At 36.1% G+C, this 16,366-nt stretch overlaps 1 protein-coding gene across 1 annotated transcript in view; it reads left to right on the forward strand.

Moving 5' to 3' along the window:
• LOC5579813 overlaps nucleotides 1-16,366 on the forward strand; it is an 81,558-nt gene that overhangs the window by 16,998 nt on the left and 48,194 nt on the right. The window contains exon 2 of the mRNA XM_001650984.2: nucleotides 13,717-13,808. Coding sequence (XP_001651034.1) covers nucleotides 13,717-13,808 — 92 coding nt within the window. The remainder of the gene's footprint in view (nucleotides 1-13,716; nucleotides 13,809-16,366) is intronic.

Genomic DNA, 16,366 nt, shown 5'->3' on the forward strand with positions numbered 1-16,366 from the left:
AAAATTCAACTGAAATTCATTGAAAAACGGATGTGAAATAATATTTTGATTTTGAAATTTTCAATCAAATATGACGTCTGGTTCGCATGTATGATGAATGCATCCTGATAATACACATGAAACAGGTTGTGTTCCACATGGGATGTAAAACCAACTTAAGAAGATTTTCAAAACGATTTTACCAAACACCAGCTAATTCAAAACTGAAAACTGAATATTTTGTTCGAGATAAGCGCAGCGAATTGTATAGTGTGACAGTTATGCGTAGAAACACAGTAGTGGGACAGTTATGCCTGAAAATTCAAGAATGGGACAAATTGACTTGACTTGCTTTTCATTGAGTTTTCAAACAAAATTAATTTTTGGTAAGTGTTTTCTAAAACTATACGTAAAAATAAACTGTTTGATGACCAAAAGTCAAAATGCACAAAAAGTAATATGGGACAATTATGCGTATAACGGCAGTACAGTCACTCTCCACATCACGATATCTCTCCCTTTATTGATGTTAATTTTGACGTTCACAACGTCTTACGGCAATATACTGGGTGTCAATTGAAAATCTAAAATGTTGCAACCGTCACGAAATTATGTAAGATTTTGAATGGTAATATCTCAGCCATTTATCGGTAGATTTTCAATATTTTCCCACCAATCGGTTGGAAATTTATACAAAATTTTACTCAAATGGAGAAAACTTTTGATTTTTGACGATAGACTGTCGAAAATTAGGAAAATATCGACCCCTTTCTTACGCAACCAAACTGGTTCATATTGTCTTCCACACGGAGACGGAATTCAACTCAATTTTGGGTTGTTTCCAGTGTTGTAAGCAATCACGGTAATCGACACGTTTTCGCTGATTTTCGGCAGCGCTTCCCTTAAACATTCACAACACGAGAGATCAAATGAATGTCGAAAAGAAAAATGTCAATTGAATGCCACTGAACACGATAGCTTCGCTTGAAATCGTTATGCATTTGTTTGTTTTTGTTCTGCTTTCACTGTATGTGTGTCACATTCTACATAACAGACAAGATCAAACTATCCATGTTGTTTATGATCCGATGTCTGAATTCTTTGCAAAACTTATGATTTATACAAATTTCATCGTATCAGACGACATTCAATTGACACTTTTTTGTGTTTGTCGACGTTCATTCTACCGATCGTGCTGTGACTGCTGACCATTGCAACGAAACGAACGTCGCGCAAAGTGTCGAATGCTTACAGCACTGGTTGTTTCAACGCAATTCCGTAGTTGAGCCCAATAACTCAATGTTGGCTAAATTTCCAAGGTCCCCACTAGGTAGTTTGGCTTTAATTCCATTAGAAAAATATACTCAATTTTGGGTTGATTTAACGCAAAATTGAGTTCTTTCGACCCAATCATAAGAAAAGTTGCATTTACCCAAATTTGGCTTATTGGGCCAAAGTACCCCCATTGGGTAGATGCAGCTCTCTCTTTTTTGACAACATTCATGTGGGAGAAAGAGAAAACTGAGAGATTTTGGGTTGAAACTATAATCGATATACTTAATTTTGGGTAAAGTAAACTCAAAAATTAAGTAAAAATATTTCTCCGTGCACGATTCCTTTGGGTTGGCTAGTGCACTATAAAAGCAGACCAATTTCTGCTTCGCGCATTCTTCTTTTGACGTTAACTACGTCTTACGAGTGTCAATTGAAAATCTAAAATTTTGCGACCGTTACGATATTATGTTAGAGTTTGAACTAAAGGAAGGCTGCAACTATGAAAATCGACTAAAATTTAAATGCAAAAAATCACTTGGCGTAGTTAACGTCATGCGGTCGTGTCTTGTACATAACCCTCTCTGATTTTTTTCAACAACTTGAAATTTGTGCAGTGAAAAATTTGCAGCATTTTGATCACCCACTTTAAAGTTATAACAAATGCCCCATTTTGTAAAAAATGCATTTTCTAATTTTGAACTATTCTTAAAACGAAAGAATTTAGAACAATATACCCTTTGGTAAAATGTTTGATTTAACAAGAGAAACAAGTGTGTAACACAAAAAATTTCTGTAAAATTCATACCTTTCAAAATTAATCAAAACAAAACTTTTCACATTTCTTTCAATATTAGACATTTGCGATAACTTCAAAGTGTGTGATCTAAATGGTGCAGGCTTCCGAATTCTCACTCACTCTCACGATAATGGATTTATCCCTCACAGCAATTTTCAGCGATCAGCTGCCTTGCGATTTTATCCGTCCACAAAACAAAGCGAAAATAGATAATTGCACATTTCCGCAGCTGTGAGAAGTTTGTTTTCTCTTTCTCCGATCCATGGAGAATTTTTCCTGTACCCATCGCCACGAGCAGCAGTTGCTTTTATGCACCAAATTAACCACTCCTTTCGTCAAGTTGGTGTGGTTGCATGGTTAGAGTGCACGCATCGCGGTTGTTTTTAGCAATGTTCTAGGTTCGAATCCCGTAGCCGGCACTAGTTTTTGTTTATCCACATAGTGATAATTCTCCGGAGCAGTTGGTGAGCGAAAATATGATGGAGTGAAAATCAAATTATCCACAGAGTGGAGTGATTTTCGGTTATCCACCATCGTAGCTCCAGGGAAAATTAGTGTGAGCGATAAAAGATGTTCACGTGAGGAAGCGAAAAAAGCATTCTCCTTACGTGCGAAAAATCGTAGATTTCGCATCATTGATACGAAAATTCAGAACCCTGAAATGGTGTGAGTTTTTTACTGCACACAATTCAAGTTAAAGCTCTAGGAGTCAAGATCCAAGTTTCAAAACTTGGTCATTTTATATGATAAACGGCAAAATGATCTTTAATTTCGCCGGTCGCTGTACGTCAACCTGTCCACAGTACGGGAAGTGTTTTTTTCAGAACCTCCAGCGTCCAGTATTTTTAACAACAATATACTTTAAGTACAGTGAAATTCTTTAAGTAAAGTGAAAATAATAAATAATAAGGTTGAATCGAGTATACAGCTTGACATAAGTAGACAAAACATAATATTTTCTAATGATGATTTTTAGCTATTTAGTGTTTCAAAAAGGTTAGTTTACATAAAATTAATCGGCGTATTCAAAGCAGTTAACAAAACAGTACTGTCGCTAAAACGAGATTCAAGAAGTGAGTATTTGAAATGTTGCGTTGGCTTAAGTATGACCAAAGTATTAAGTATTTTATCCATATCTTTGTGATTACACGTTCAATTGAAACTTTCTATGGCGCATTCAAAAGCTAATGAGTTGATCTTAATTCGTAGATATTTCGACAAAAATATTTTTTGAATTTTGTTTACCGTAATCCGCGGCAAGCATGGGAAACACTCACTCAGTTACAAGGCGGGTCCAGCTCTCTGGCTACAGAGTACAATGAACCAGCCTTGCTCAGTTAGTGCGCTTCCCTCACTCGCTTCCACGCACAGTCGAGAACGAGACTGCCGTTTCTTTAAGGGGGCAGGATCCGTCATTGATTTCAGATCGTTAACCAAGCCGAACGTTTTCAATTTCCAGTGCCCATTCTGCTTCTTTGGCGAGCGCTAAGCGAAACAAAATACGGGAACCGATTTTGAAAGCCGAAAGCAGCCGAATGCAATACTGAATGATTGTTTACATTCTGATTCCGTTCGATTCGCATTCGGGTTTGAGTGCTGATGAGCGTTCACTGACTGGCAACTCAAACCACGGAATAGCAACTGCCCTATTAATTACACCTTTTCAGAATTAGAATACTTTCGAAAATCTTTCTGAAATTCTTCAAGAAATTCCACTGAGATTTTTACATCAATATCTTTGAAATACTTCTGGGACTCTTCCAAAAACCCTGTTGGAGATTTTTTCGGATATCTTTCTCTTCTTTCTGAAAACCTTCTAGGATTCTTTCGAAAATCTTTCTGTGGATCCTTCAAATCCTTCCTGCTAGATTTTTTGAGGATTCATGCAGAAATTCTTCCCGAATTCCTAGGATCCAGGAGCATCCTGAATTTTTCATAAAACTCTCTAATTTTTCGAGTATCTCCGTAGCATTCTTTCGTTTTTTTTTTTTTTTTTTTGTCTGAAATACCCCCAGATTTCTTTCTGTTATCCTGCTGGAGGGCTTCAAGATGTTTATCTTTCGAAGATTCTTCAAGAAATTTTGCTAGAATTTTTCAATAAATTTTGCTGGGATTGTGCCGTAAAACCTGCTGAGATTCGTCCAAAAATACGACTGGAATTCTGCTTGAATGATAAGCATTCAAGAATTCTACCGGAAGTTTTCGTGAGATTCAACCGTAAATCGTTCTGGCATTTTTTCAGAAAATCCATGATGATATCCAAATGATATCCAAAAGAATCCCAGAAGTTATTTCGCAAGAACCCTTGGAAGATTCAAAGAAAAGCCACAGACATCCAGAAGATTTCATGAATATTTTCCAGAATAATTCCGATGTCCAGAAGAACTCCAGAAAGATTTACGGAATAATTTCAAAAAGAATTTCCGGAACCATTTGAAAGTAACTTTTAAATGATTCTCAGAAAAAAAAAATCAGTAATCAAAGTACAAGCAATGCTCGTTGGTTCATGTTCCATTTAAAGTAACTTTCAAAAGATGCTCAGAAAATGAAATCAGTAATCAAAGAATCTCATAGGTATTTTATTTAAAGTCCCAGTGGCTGTCCGGTAGTTTTCTTTAAAGATTTCCATTTGAACTCAAAAGGGAATTTCAGAAGATTTCGCCAATGATTTAAGAAAATTTCCAAGGAAAATCACTGATAAATCACAAAAAAAAATCAAGAACACTTCCTTATGAATTTCCAAAAGAATCACAGTTTTTTTTTTCTTAAAAATCTTAGAAAAAATAAATTTAAAGAAACACGAAGGAATTTTCGGAAAAAAATTGGATATACAAAATTATCTCAGGCAGAAAAAATAAATCAATAAAATCAATAACAATAAATCTGAAAGAAAATAAAAAGGATTTCTTGATGTGTGCTTGGAGGATTTCCAAACAATTTCAGAGGAATTTTCGGATGATTTCCATAAATAAAGATTAAAAAAAATCCCCGAGAGACATCTGGAAGATTCTTAACTGGATTTTCGGAAGTATTCCACAGGGATTTCTGGGAGAATTCCATTGGTATTTACAAAAGAACCCCAAAGGAATTTCCGAAAGAATCCCAAGAAATTGTTCGAAAGTGAAGTGAAATAATAGATTTTTTTTTATTATACTCTCAGGCGTCTTTCCGAGAGTATTCCAGAATAATAGGTGTAATCTAAGACATTTTTCTGAAAGAATCTCAGAGGGATTTTTGAAGAAGTTTCAAAGAGTTTCACGGAAGAAATACTGAAGGATTACGAGGAAAATATCAGAATTTAAATAAAAATTTCGGTTGGATTTCCAGAAGAAATCCCGAGAAATTTTGTGAGAATCCCCGAACCCAGATGAAACCCAGTTTTTTTAAAATAGATTCCATTCCACTGGAAAGCAACCATTAAATCGTTTTCGGCAGAATTCCAGGGAAATTTTACGGAAGAATCCTGAAAGGATTTCCATAATAACCCAAGATGGGTTTCTGGGATAATCCAATAGGAAGTCCCAAGGAGGTTATTGGAAGAATCACAGAGCGATCAAAGAAATAACTACATATAATTATTTCTGAAAGAATCTCAGTGGATTTTCAAGAAGTCCTCTAGCACCACAACTAATATATTAACATATAGCTATATATGCACGTACGTACATGAATAATGAGCAATGCTCAATACATATAGTTATAAATTGCGTTGAGCTGAGTGATTTGTACGCCATCCAGTTTGGGGGCGGATCGACGGTATCGAAGTGGATTGAAAACAATTATAGGAGAGCATGTGGAAAATAAGTATGAACTGTGCAGAATCAGACCGATTTTCCAGTGCTGAGCACTTCTTAAACCATTTTATTTTTATTAATAATATTGTTTGCAATATTTTTTCACGCAACGTTTGATAATAGTAGAATGACAATGATCATCAGGTAATTTTCCCCTAAAGATTTGTTTTCAATCACAATTGTTTTTTTCTTTCCGTGCACGCACTCGGGAAATGAACTTGGCCATGGTGCAACAACCGCGCTACATTCGATGAAACCTATGCGACAAAAATTGTCGGTGCTATCCGTCAAATTCACTCACCAAAGCCATTTTGGTGGATTTACCATCACAGCATGATTCAGTGAGTGTGAATCCGCTAAGTCAGTTCAATCCATTTGCCGAATGGATGCTAAATGCGTTCACTCGTGCCTCTCAGATACAAGTGTATTGGTATTCACATCTCTTTGTGTTCACTCCGATTCTCGCTTTTACACAATCGGTATCGACGCTATAATGCTACCTATAGCAGATTTTTTACTATTTTTTTATCGGTGGCGTTCGGGTGAGTAAGTGAATTTTTCTATTCTTGATCCGGGATGATATTGATCGCAATACGCATCAACGTTTATCAATTAAATATTTTCTATGTATAAATAGTTCATCGTTCAGCATCGTTCAATTTTAAGTTAATCTGTCATTGAATCCGTAATCTTGTATACTTTGAAAAGCACTTGCGAAAGGTTGACGAAAAAACTATTTATTATAAATAAAACAGTCATTCAAATCATCGTGCAAAAGTTTCACACTATCACATACTATCACAAGCTAGTAACAAAGTTCCAATGATTCATTTCTATAATTTTGATTGTATGGAGAATCCTGGAAAGAAGAAATGATGAATCCTATCAGGTATCTCTCAGAATCCTCACAGAAATGACTCTAAATAGAATTCTCGCAGAATTCTCATCGAAATCATCGCAGGATTCACATAAGATACCTCGCAGGATTCTTCTCAAAGTTATCTCAGGATGCTCATCAGGATTATCTCCGAATTCTCTTCAGAACCATCTCAGAATTCTCATCAGAATCCAATTAAGAATTACATTAGAATCATCCCAGAATTCTTATCACAATTTTTACAGTACAGTATACTCATCAGAACCGTTCAAGGATACTCGGCAAAATCGTTTCAGGATTTTCATCAGAATTTTTACAGGATTCACATAAAACATTCTTCCAAATTTCTCTTCAGAATCCTTTCATGATTCTCATCAGAATCCTTTCAGGATTCTCATCAGAATCCTTACAGGATTCTCATCAGAATCCTTTCAGGATTCTCATCAGAATCCTTTTAGGATTCTCATCAGAATCCTCTCTGAATTCTCTTCAGAATCCTCTCAGAATTCTTAACAAAATCTATCTAAAATTTACATCAGAATCCTCTTAGAACTATCATCACAATCCTTACAGTATACTCACCAGAATCAGATACTCGTCAGAAACGTTCCAAGATTCTCATTAGAATCTCTACAGGAATCTCATATGAATCCTTTCAAGATTCTCATCAAAACCCTCTCGAATTTCTCTTCAAAATCCTCTCAGGATTCTCTACAGGATGTTTCTAGGTTTCTTCACATAATATTTCCAGGATTCTCAACAGAGAGCTTCCAGGATACTCAACAGAGACCTATCATAATTCTTCGAAGATTCTTATTAAAATTCAGCCAGGATTCTCATAAGAATCCTTTGAAAATTCACAACAGAGTCCTTCCAAGATCCTTAGGATTCTTATTGAAATCGTTTTGGGATGCCCACAAAGACCCTCCCACTCAAAAAGAATTAAAAAAAAAAGCAAAAAGCTAGAAAGATTCCGATGGTCATCTTTGGTCGAGTCATTTGGGATCACTACAACATACAGAAAAAAAATCCGAGACTTATCATTCAAGGAATCATTGGAAGAGTTCCTATAAGATTCTTTAGAGGAATTTCTTGATGAAATCCTAAGCTTTTGGACGAACTTTCAGGGCCATTCCTTCTTAAATTACTGGAGAAACCAGCAAAAGACCTTCTGAATGAAATTTGAAGAATTTCCTGTACACAATGCTTGAAGATTTTTTAAACACTCCTTGAGAAAGTACTGAAAAAAATCCTACAGGAATTCTCAAGAGAATTGCTGTAGGAATATCTAGGTTAATTACCAGGAGAATATTCAGATCAATCCCATAAAAAACACTGGAGACCCTAGGAGTAATATCACGATTTAGCTAGAATGATTCTTCCATAGGAGGGCACCCTGAAGGATTTACTGAAAAAAAAAACAATTGAAATAATTTCTGTATGATTCCCTTCATAAACACGTGGGAGAAATAACTGTTGGAATTACTGGAAACACTTGAAACATTAATGGAAAGTATTGTCAGAGTTATATCTAACTAAATTCTGAGACAGAAGCCTGGAGTATACCTGAAGGAATCTCTAGACATTCTTTTTTTTTAACTCATAAAGCAAAATTTTACAGCATCTTTTATTCATAAGTTCATTAGATATCATTAGAAAAATTGGTGAAATAAGTATCGTAAGCAGAGGCGCGTCCACGTTCAAAACCATGGATAGGGCAAACTTTGGCAAACATTTTGTACATATAGATTCGTCACTGTCACCTATCTGCTTCTAACACCTTTTTTCATGCTAGTAGTTTGGGGAAAAGCACTAATTTTTGACCCACGAGAAATCTGTGCCAATTTTCGGATTTTCATACAAAGTAGAAAAAGCCTTCAAAAGCCTAAAACGTATGAAGGGGTCGAAAATTGGTGCGCTTACCCTACCACAAGACTAAGAAAGCTTTTCTTCTTTATGGCGTTGGTAACGACTGAGTGCTCTAAAAATAGAAAATTCTCGAAAACTTATTCAAACAGACTCAAGTCAAAAAAGTATACAAACTTACTTTATCGATTCTACGTGTTTCGCAGACGAAATTCTACATTTTTTGCTCTGACCCAACTCGATTTTTCACTTTTAGAACGTTGAAATTCCGGATTTACAAAACGACGAAAGTAAGATTTTCAACTTTCGCAACCTAACCACTACTTCCGCCGCTCCGCTGTATGAAGAGACAAAGTGACTTAACCACGAATCAAAACAAAACACTACTTCTCGCATACTCTGAGATAACGCCCTAAAAGCCATTGGTAGCCACGTGTGTAGCTCGTTGTTTCTGAGCAAAAGAAAGAATAAGCATCCAAACCAACATCACGGACAGGTAGATAATGATTCTTTTTTCCCCATAGCGTTGTTAAATAGCATGAAAATCCATTCAAATGCTCCGAAACAACGAGCTACACACATGGTTACCAATGGCTTTTAGGGCGAGATCAGAAGTTATGCGAGACTTGAGTCGATTTTACACTGGTAGAAAAACGTCGAAAGTAACTGAATAAAACGGCTTATCATTTTGTCATATTATTTTTGCGGAAAATAAGAGGAACTCCCTAGTTTTTGAACGCGAGCTCATAGTATGCAAAATTTAAGCAATGTACACGGCAAAAAAAAGATGAAAGGGTCATTCATTTTTAAACAGTTTTAGAAGACGTAGAGTTTTCAAATTTCCCGGGATTTGATTTCCCGGGAAACGGGAAATAAAATTACCATTTCCCGGGAAATCCCGGGATCCCGGGAAATTCATAAAAACGTGAAAATAAAGCAAATTTGGTGGAATTTTATTTTTCAAATTATTCGTGATTCGTGTAGGGTCGGTGTTTTCTTAGTAGACAGTCCCCTATTGTCGCACTAGTAGTTTTTACGGCCGATTTGCTACAAATCGTTGCAAAATATTTTTAACATGAAGCTCGGGAACCATTTACCTAGGAACCATTGATACACAACTCGATTTTGTTAAAAACAAAAATGATCGAAATATAGTTTTGCTTATAATTTAAGTTCCCTTGCATCTATAGCAAACCTATTGTTCCTATAGTAGCACTACTAAGAAAAAATATTTTTCATAAAACATAAAAATTATTTAAATTAGAACTTTTTATATCAATCAAAAGCTTTTGATCCACTTTTTAAAGCAAAAATGTAAAAGTTTTGTAAAAACACGGTTTTGATTTGTATTTTGCTTTGTATTATAGGCACAAGCGACAATAAATCCAAAAAAATTGGTTTCGTATTGTTTGTGTTTTTTTTTTTTCACAAAACCGCGATAAAAAGCTCTCAGACGTAAAAACAAAGCCACTGGCTTTATTTTCCGATTTTATTCGAAAATTTGTTCTTAGTCATGCGGCTTCATCGACCATTTATGTATTTTATACCAATAAATTTGTTGGTTACTGCTCTTCGTTGTGAGTAATTTATTCATGTGTCTCTAAAGAAATGTTAGCTTCATTACAAACGCAAGGCTTCAGAACAACAAAGTTTACAGCATTAAGCAAAAGTCCTCGTGGAGTTTATTCTTGATCCAACCAGAGTCTTTATATTGAAAATTGTGACTGTTACATCCATGAAAACTTTATAAGCCTACTGAATTCATAAAAAACATCCCTTGAAAATTCCTTTATTTTATATAGCAAAATTCATCAAAAACGATATCTATTTTATGAACAACTTTTTCATTACAATAAAAAAAAAATCAGCATCGAAAGATAACTAGTGATGTAGTGAGTTTTTTGGTTAGAATTATATGATGGTTTTTGTTTGAAAATAGATAGTTATTCCTTTTTTTATAAAGCTACCCGGGAAATAAAAAAATCCCGGGAAATACGGGAATCCCGGGAAACAGAAAATCAGTTCCCGGGAAACGGGAATCCCGGGAAATCTCAATTCCCGGGAAATGTTCCCGGGAATGAAAACTCTAGAAGACAGGTTGTGATTCTTCTGAATTAGTTTTCGCAAAACCGTATGGAAGTTACTTACGTCGATTTGAAAAAGTAATCGAGAATTAGAGAACTCTTGCTAGAAAAAAGAGATACAGTAATGACCCGATTTTGTCAGCCCCTTTTTGCGGAGAGCTTTTTGCTCCCACGGATTGAATTTCAAATTTTCTCCAAATCTTATTCAACTCAGTCAAAGTTATTATAAATATGCATAAAATAGTGAAGAAAGAATAATGATAACTTGTTTTATTTTTGAAGGAGAGCTGAAAAACGTTTTGAAAAAGAGGCTGACAAAATCAAGTCATTACTGTATAAGAGAGGCCGAGAAAAGATCAAAAAGGGACCAAGAAAACAAAGTGAAACCTAATAGGAGCCGAGAGATACGAGTTTAGTTCTTCATCGCATCAGAACAGACATTTTTTCAAGATGTAAGACTTACTGTTGAGAATTCCTTGTGTCGTTACGACAAGTATTGCTGTATGTGTTTTACCATGTATTTCTTCAGGAGTTTCATAAGAAATTTATTCAGTCATTCAGTGACTATTTCCCAAAGAATTACTCCACGAATTTTCCTAGGAAATATCGCCAAGAATTTTGTTTAGAATACCTCAAGAATTCAACCTTGACTTTCCCAAGGAGAATCACAGCAATGGAATTTTTTCAAAGAATATTTCATCAACCATTTGAATTCCTCCTTTGCTAGACATTTTTCAAAAAAGACGTGATTTCTTAACGATTTCATCCATCGATTTCCCTGTGACATCCTCCAAGATTCCAGGTTTTAACCTCTTCTAAAATTTAATCAAGAACTTTTTCGGATATTTTTAGAAATTGTGTTTCAAGATTTTATATAAAATTCCAACTAAGAATCTCTTTGATGATGCTTTGCTCCAGAGATTCCTTTTAAGATTTCTGAAGAATAAATCCGTTAGGTATGTCTAAATTCTGGGAGGAATCGAGAATAGAATTCTTGAAGTAGGATTCCTGAGCAGATGAAGGTATTCTCGCCGGATTTCTTGAAACAAAAATAATTAATCTATTTATTTTTTCCGAACACTTTGGAATGAACCTTTGTGCGTTTCCTCAGAAGAAATTCTTTGGAATATCTCCTAGAGTAACTACTGGAAAATTCAGTTGAAGGATTAGTTAAAAAGTATCTGGAAGCAATCCCAGGATCTATTTTCTGGAGTCTCCATGAGTAGTACCAGCATTTTCTGCAAGAACACTTTGTAAAATGGGCAGATGGACATTTGGCTTGACGAAATAGTCATCCTATGATCTGTACCAAAATTTGTTAGGATGTCAGAAATTTCTTCTAGTATTTCTCAATGATATAATAATAATAAAATACATAATAATAAAATTGAATGATATTCTTGAAAAATATGATTCCATTATTCAATGTGGGGGGACATGTCAAACATCCCATCAAATTAATCATAAAGCCATTCCGTTAAAAATCCTTATTCAAAACGAATTCTACATCCAAAGATGTCAACCGTAAATTTCCATCCACAATTCAATCAGAGTGCTAATTTTCACTCCTCGAGCACCTCAAAAACAACTCTCGCTCCGGCAACATCTGGATTGCATCACCCACTTGGCATTGAAAGTGACAGTTTCTCTGGAAACCGACCCAAAACGACGAAAAACTTGGCTACTGGACCAACGCGCAGCGACAGCATCATCGAAGTAAGCGCCACCTCACCTCACCGTCATTGCATCACACTTCGCCACATGAGGTTGCCCCTGGTGACGATCATCGCTCGTTGCCTCCTGAGGTAAAGCAGCCTGACCCGTCACAGCAGGTTATGTAAATTCCATGGACCACTTTCGGCAAGAAGCCCCCATTTCCATAATTTATTCCTGTCTGTGTCTTGTATCTTGTGTCGATGATGGAACAACTGGGCCGGCCGCGTTTTTCCACCTACCATCTTTAATCTTGACATATTTTTTTTTTTCATATTTTGGGTTGCCCATCGACGGAACTGGTTTCCCAGATCCAAACCGCCGACAAATCACCCGAAAGGTGGCAAAAATTACTCGTCCGTATCGACACGGTTTAGCGATGGATCCAACAACGAACGTATGGAGTAAATTACCCATTCTTAGCTGGAAACGTTCACTTTCCGATTGTTGTGGATTCATTACGGTCGGTGGTATGTCATTTGACATAAGGTTGTTTGGCATAATATGGTCCTAAAAGTTCTGATAAAATCTTTTTTTTATTACATGACTCGTATTCTTGCTAACGGAAAACCAAATACATCCAAAATTTGAGTTGAAACCAAGGTGTGTGACATAATCTCAAAAACAGGAAAACGATGTTTTTGGACTTAAATCAACGACAAAAATTTAAAAATTGGTCAAACATGTGATTTTGGCCTAAGAGTTTCTGCTTTCGAGTCCGCACATTCATGTTTGGCCCTTCATACAGGAGACTGACTGCTCACAAACAACAGTACCTACCTACAATCTTGGTCAAACCCTTTTCAGATTATTTCAGTGCCAGATGCCTGGCTAAAATAGATGGTAGTATCTCATCATCATCACCAATGACATTGTACCAAAAGGCCTTATGCCAAACGGCTTTATGCCAAATAGAGTACAACCATCTACGGTCCATTAGTTACAACTAGAGCGACTTGCTAAAGAATGTTGTTGCGACAAGATTCTTACGGTTTGCGCATGGATTGGCTTTGGAAAAGTGAAGGGCAACCGCGGTGTCGTCTGTGAAGTTAACTATTCTTCTACAACAATTCGTATAGACGAGGAGGAGGAGAAGTAGGCGGCACTCGACCGCGGCAACGGTCCACATCGCAACCAAATCGTTTGCGGCAAACCCGGCTTACTAGGATGCGGAGAACTGTATTTACTCGCCCGGTTGCTTAGTGCATCCCCGCTCGGCGGATGCACCTCTCTCGCCTTTTTCGTTGTCTCACGTTTTAATTAAAGCCCTCTATTTCCGCCTCAATATTCATGCAACTTTCATCCCTTTTCCCTCCCCCATCAAACTGACAGCACAAAACAAGGAAGAGAAAGAATTCAAATGCCCCGAAGGCTTCGGAAATGGAAACTTTGCCGACCCCAGCACCTGCCGGAGGTTTTACCAGGTAAGCCTTGATTCTGACGCTTTTTTTATTGCCATTCGTACCGTGACTATTTTTAGGTGAACTAAATTAAAAATGTTGCCTTCTGCTAACGACTACCAACCGTCTGCTGCTACTGCACCATGCCAGAGTATGACGGCCTTGAGCCGTTCCGGTCCGACTGGCGTCGTGGAGAGTGTGCCGTGTGATATCTGGCAATATGCAGGAACTGAAAGTGATTTCGCTATTTTTGGGGCCACACGGAAACCAATTTCGTTATCCAGTAGTGGTGTTGCTGCTGCCGTCATGCCAACCAACAGTGCAATGCGATGAAGTGGTTGCTGCGACAGATAAGGTTCCAAATCTAAATCGCAGTAGGCTGTATGCAGCTATCGAATTTGAAATCGAATGAGCATCCTGTGTGCGAGGGATAAGTTCATTTTGACTCATATCTGTCAAACAGGGATGCCATATGTTAAGATGTTTCTTGATTGAAAGACTTTTGTTGGTAGATACCGAAAATTTGAAGGACAATCTAAGGGCATCGTCAACAGGTTACATATCGTATGGCGAGTTACAAAAAATATGTAACTTGCCATACGATTTGTAACTCTGCCATTGTTCGCCTCAAGGGTCTTTGTTTTGACGCATTTTGTAAATTAATTCGTTGCAAAGTTGGATGAAACTAGTATTTATGCTTTAAGAACGTTGAATTGAGAAAAGGTGGGATTCCCATCTGTACAACTAGTACAGTTTGGACGGAATTCTCGAACAAACTTCGGCTAATATCCCTTGGAGAATTTGATAAAAAGTCTATCTATACTATCTGAATTTTTAAAAGATTGTTTTCAGCTTTCATATTTATAGAGCATTATGTCATGATAAACTTTTTGGAAAATTGTCATAAAACGAATTCATCCAGCAGTTCTTCTAAGAATACATCAAAGAATTTGATAAGAATCCCTATGATTTCTCTGCAAGAGTTTTTTTTTCGTTCTTAAACAATCATTCCAGAATTTATATGCAGAAATCGTTCCTCGAGATACTTTCAATTTCTTCAACGAATACTGCCAAAATTTTCTTCAAAGCATCATGAACTCCTTCATTAGTTGCATTGAGAGTTTTAGCAAAAAAAAACTTACTGAAAAATTGTAGGAGTTTCTCCATGACTTTGTTAAGAATGAACTATTATGATTTTTTCCATTGATTCTTCTCAGAGATTCATACAGAAATTGAAAATACAGTCGAAGCGCGTTATAACGACATCGCAAGGGACCGTCGCAATAGAGAAAAGTCGTTATAGAGAATAGATATAACATTGAAATATTTTTCATGGGTCCGAAAAATGTCGCTATAGAGAGCTTTTGTCGTTATAAATGTTGTCGTTATAACGAGCTTCGACTGTACTCTTTTTTGAGATTACACCAAACTTAATTTAATGTAAGTAATTTGACCAATTTCACAGGAAACTACTTAGATTACCGAATATTCCCTACAGCGATATTTTTTTCAACTAATAAATTAGGAATAGCACTAGGAACATCTTCAAGTAATATTGTAGGTTTGCTCTAGGGATTCTTTCAAGCAATTTGCCTGAAATAGTTTTTAGGATAGTATCTAAGTAAGTAGGATTTTTCTTAACTAAAAATTGTTCTAGGAATTGCATACATAAATCATATGGCAATTCATTCAGAAATCACTCCAGGTAATTCTTTGGGATTACTTCAGAGATTTCTTAAAGAATTTAATCCTCAAATTCTCCCCCACGTCTTGAGGAATCCTCAAAAAAAATCCGGTGTGTTAGTAATTTCAAAGAAAAAAAATTGGACTTGTTCTAATATTTAATTATTTAATAATGCAGGTTCAACTATATTTTTTGGAGGAGTTTCTTGAAAAATCCGTGGTGAAATTCTTATATGAATCTTCTGTAGGGATTTTACCTGGAAGATTTTAGTTGATTCTCTGTGTGAATTAAAAAGAATCATATGCTTTTTGTAAGAAATACTGAAAAAACTTTCCTCAGCGACATATTCTGAGACGTATACCTCAGAGAACTTTTGAAAAAAAATATTGTATGAATTCCATTGAGAGAAATTCCTCAGGAAAGAGATCGATGGAAGTACCTGTAGGGATTATGAGAAGGGCAAAGGAAAATATAATAGAAAAAGATAGAAACATAGAACAGATTTGAATGAGAGGAAGGCGAAGTAAAGGGCTTTTCAATCGAAGTAGGCTGTTAAAAAAATTTCAAATTTCGAGGCTGAGTTTGTTGGTTTGGTTTGAAGGATTAAAACGTGTTTTAGTATAATCCGTGTGTTGTGAGTTTTGTGAAAAGAAATGGCCGGTCACTACATTAGCGCAGTCGCTCTAAAAAGTCGAGCGAAACCGTAAGTAATTTGTCTACAGTGATTAGAAAAGTAATTTGTTAATTCTCGCTTCAATTCGCTTGAAAGTGAAAAACGCTGCTTTTCTGGAAAGCCGTTTTAAGAATTTATTATGAGTGCTAAAATAGATGATTCTCGAAGGAATGTGAGGAAATTACCCAAAAAAAGTGAGTTATTGTGTTGTTTCAATTAAAAATC

This window comes from Aedes aegypti, chromosome 1, assembly GCF_002204515.2.
Source record: "Aedes aegypti strain LVP_AGWG chromosome 1, AaegL5.0 Primary Assembly, whole genome shotgun sequence".
Taxonomy (NCBI): Eukaryota; Metazoa; Arthropoda; class Insecta; order Diptera; family Culicidae; genus Aedes; species Aedes aegypti.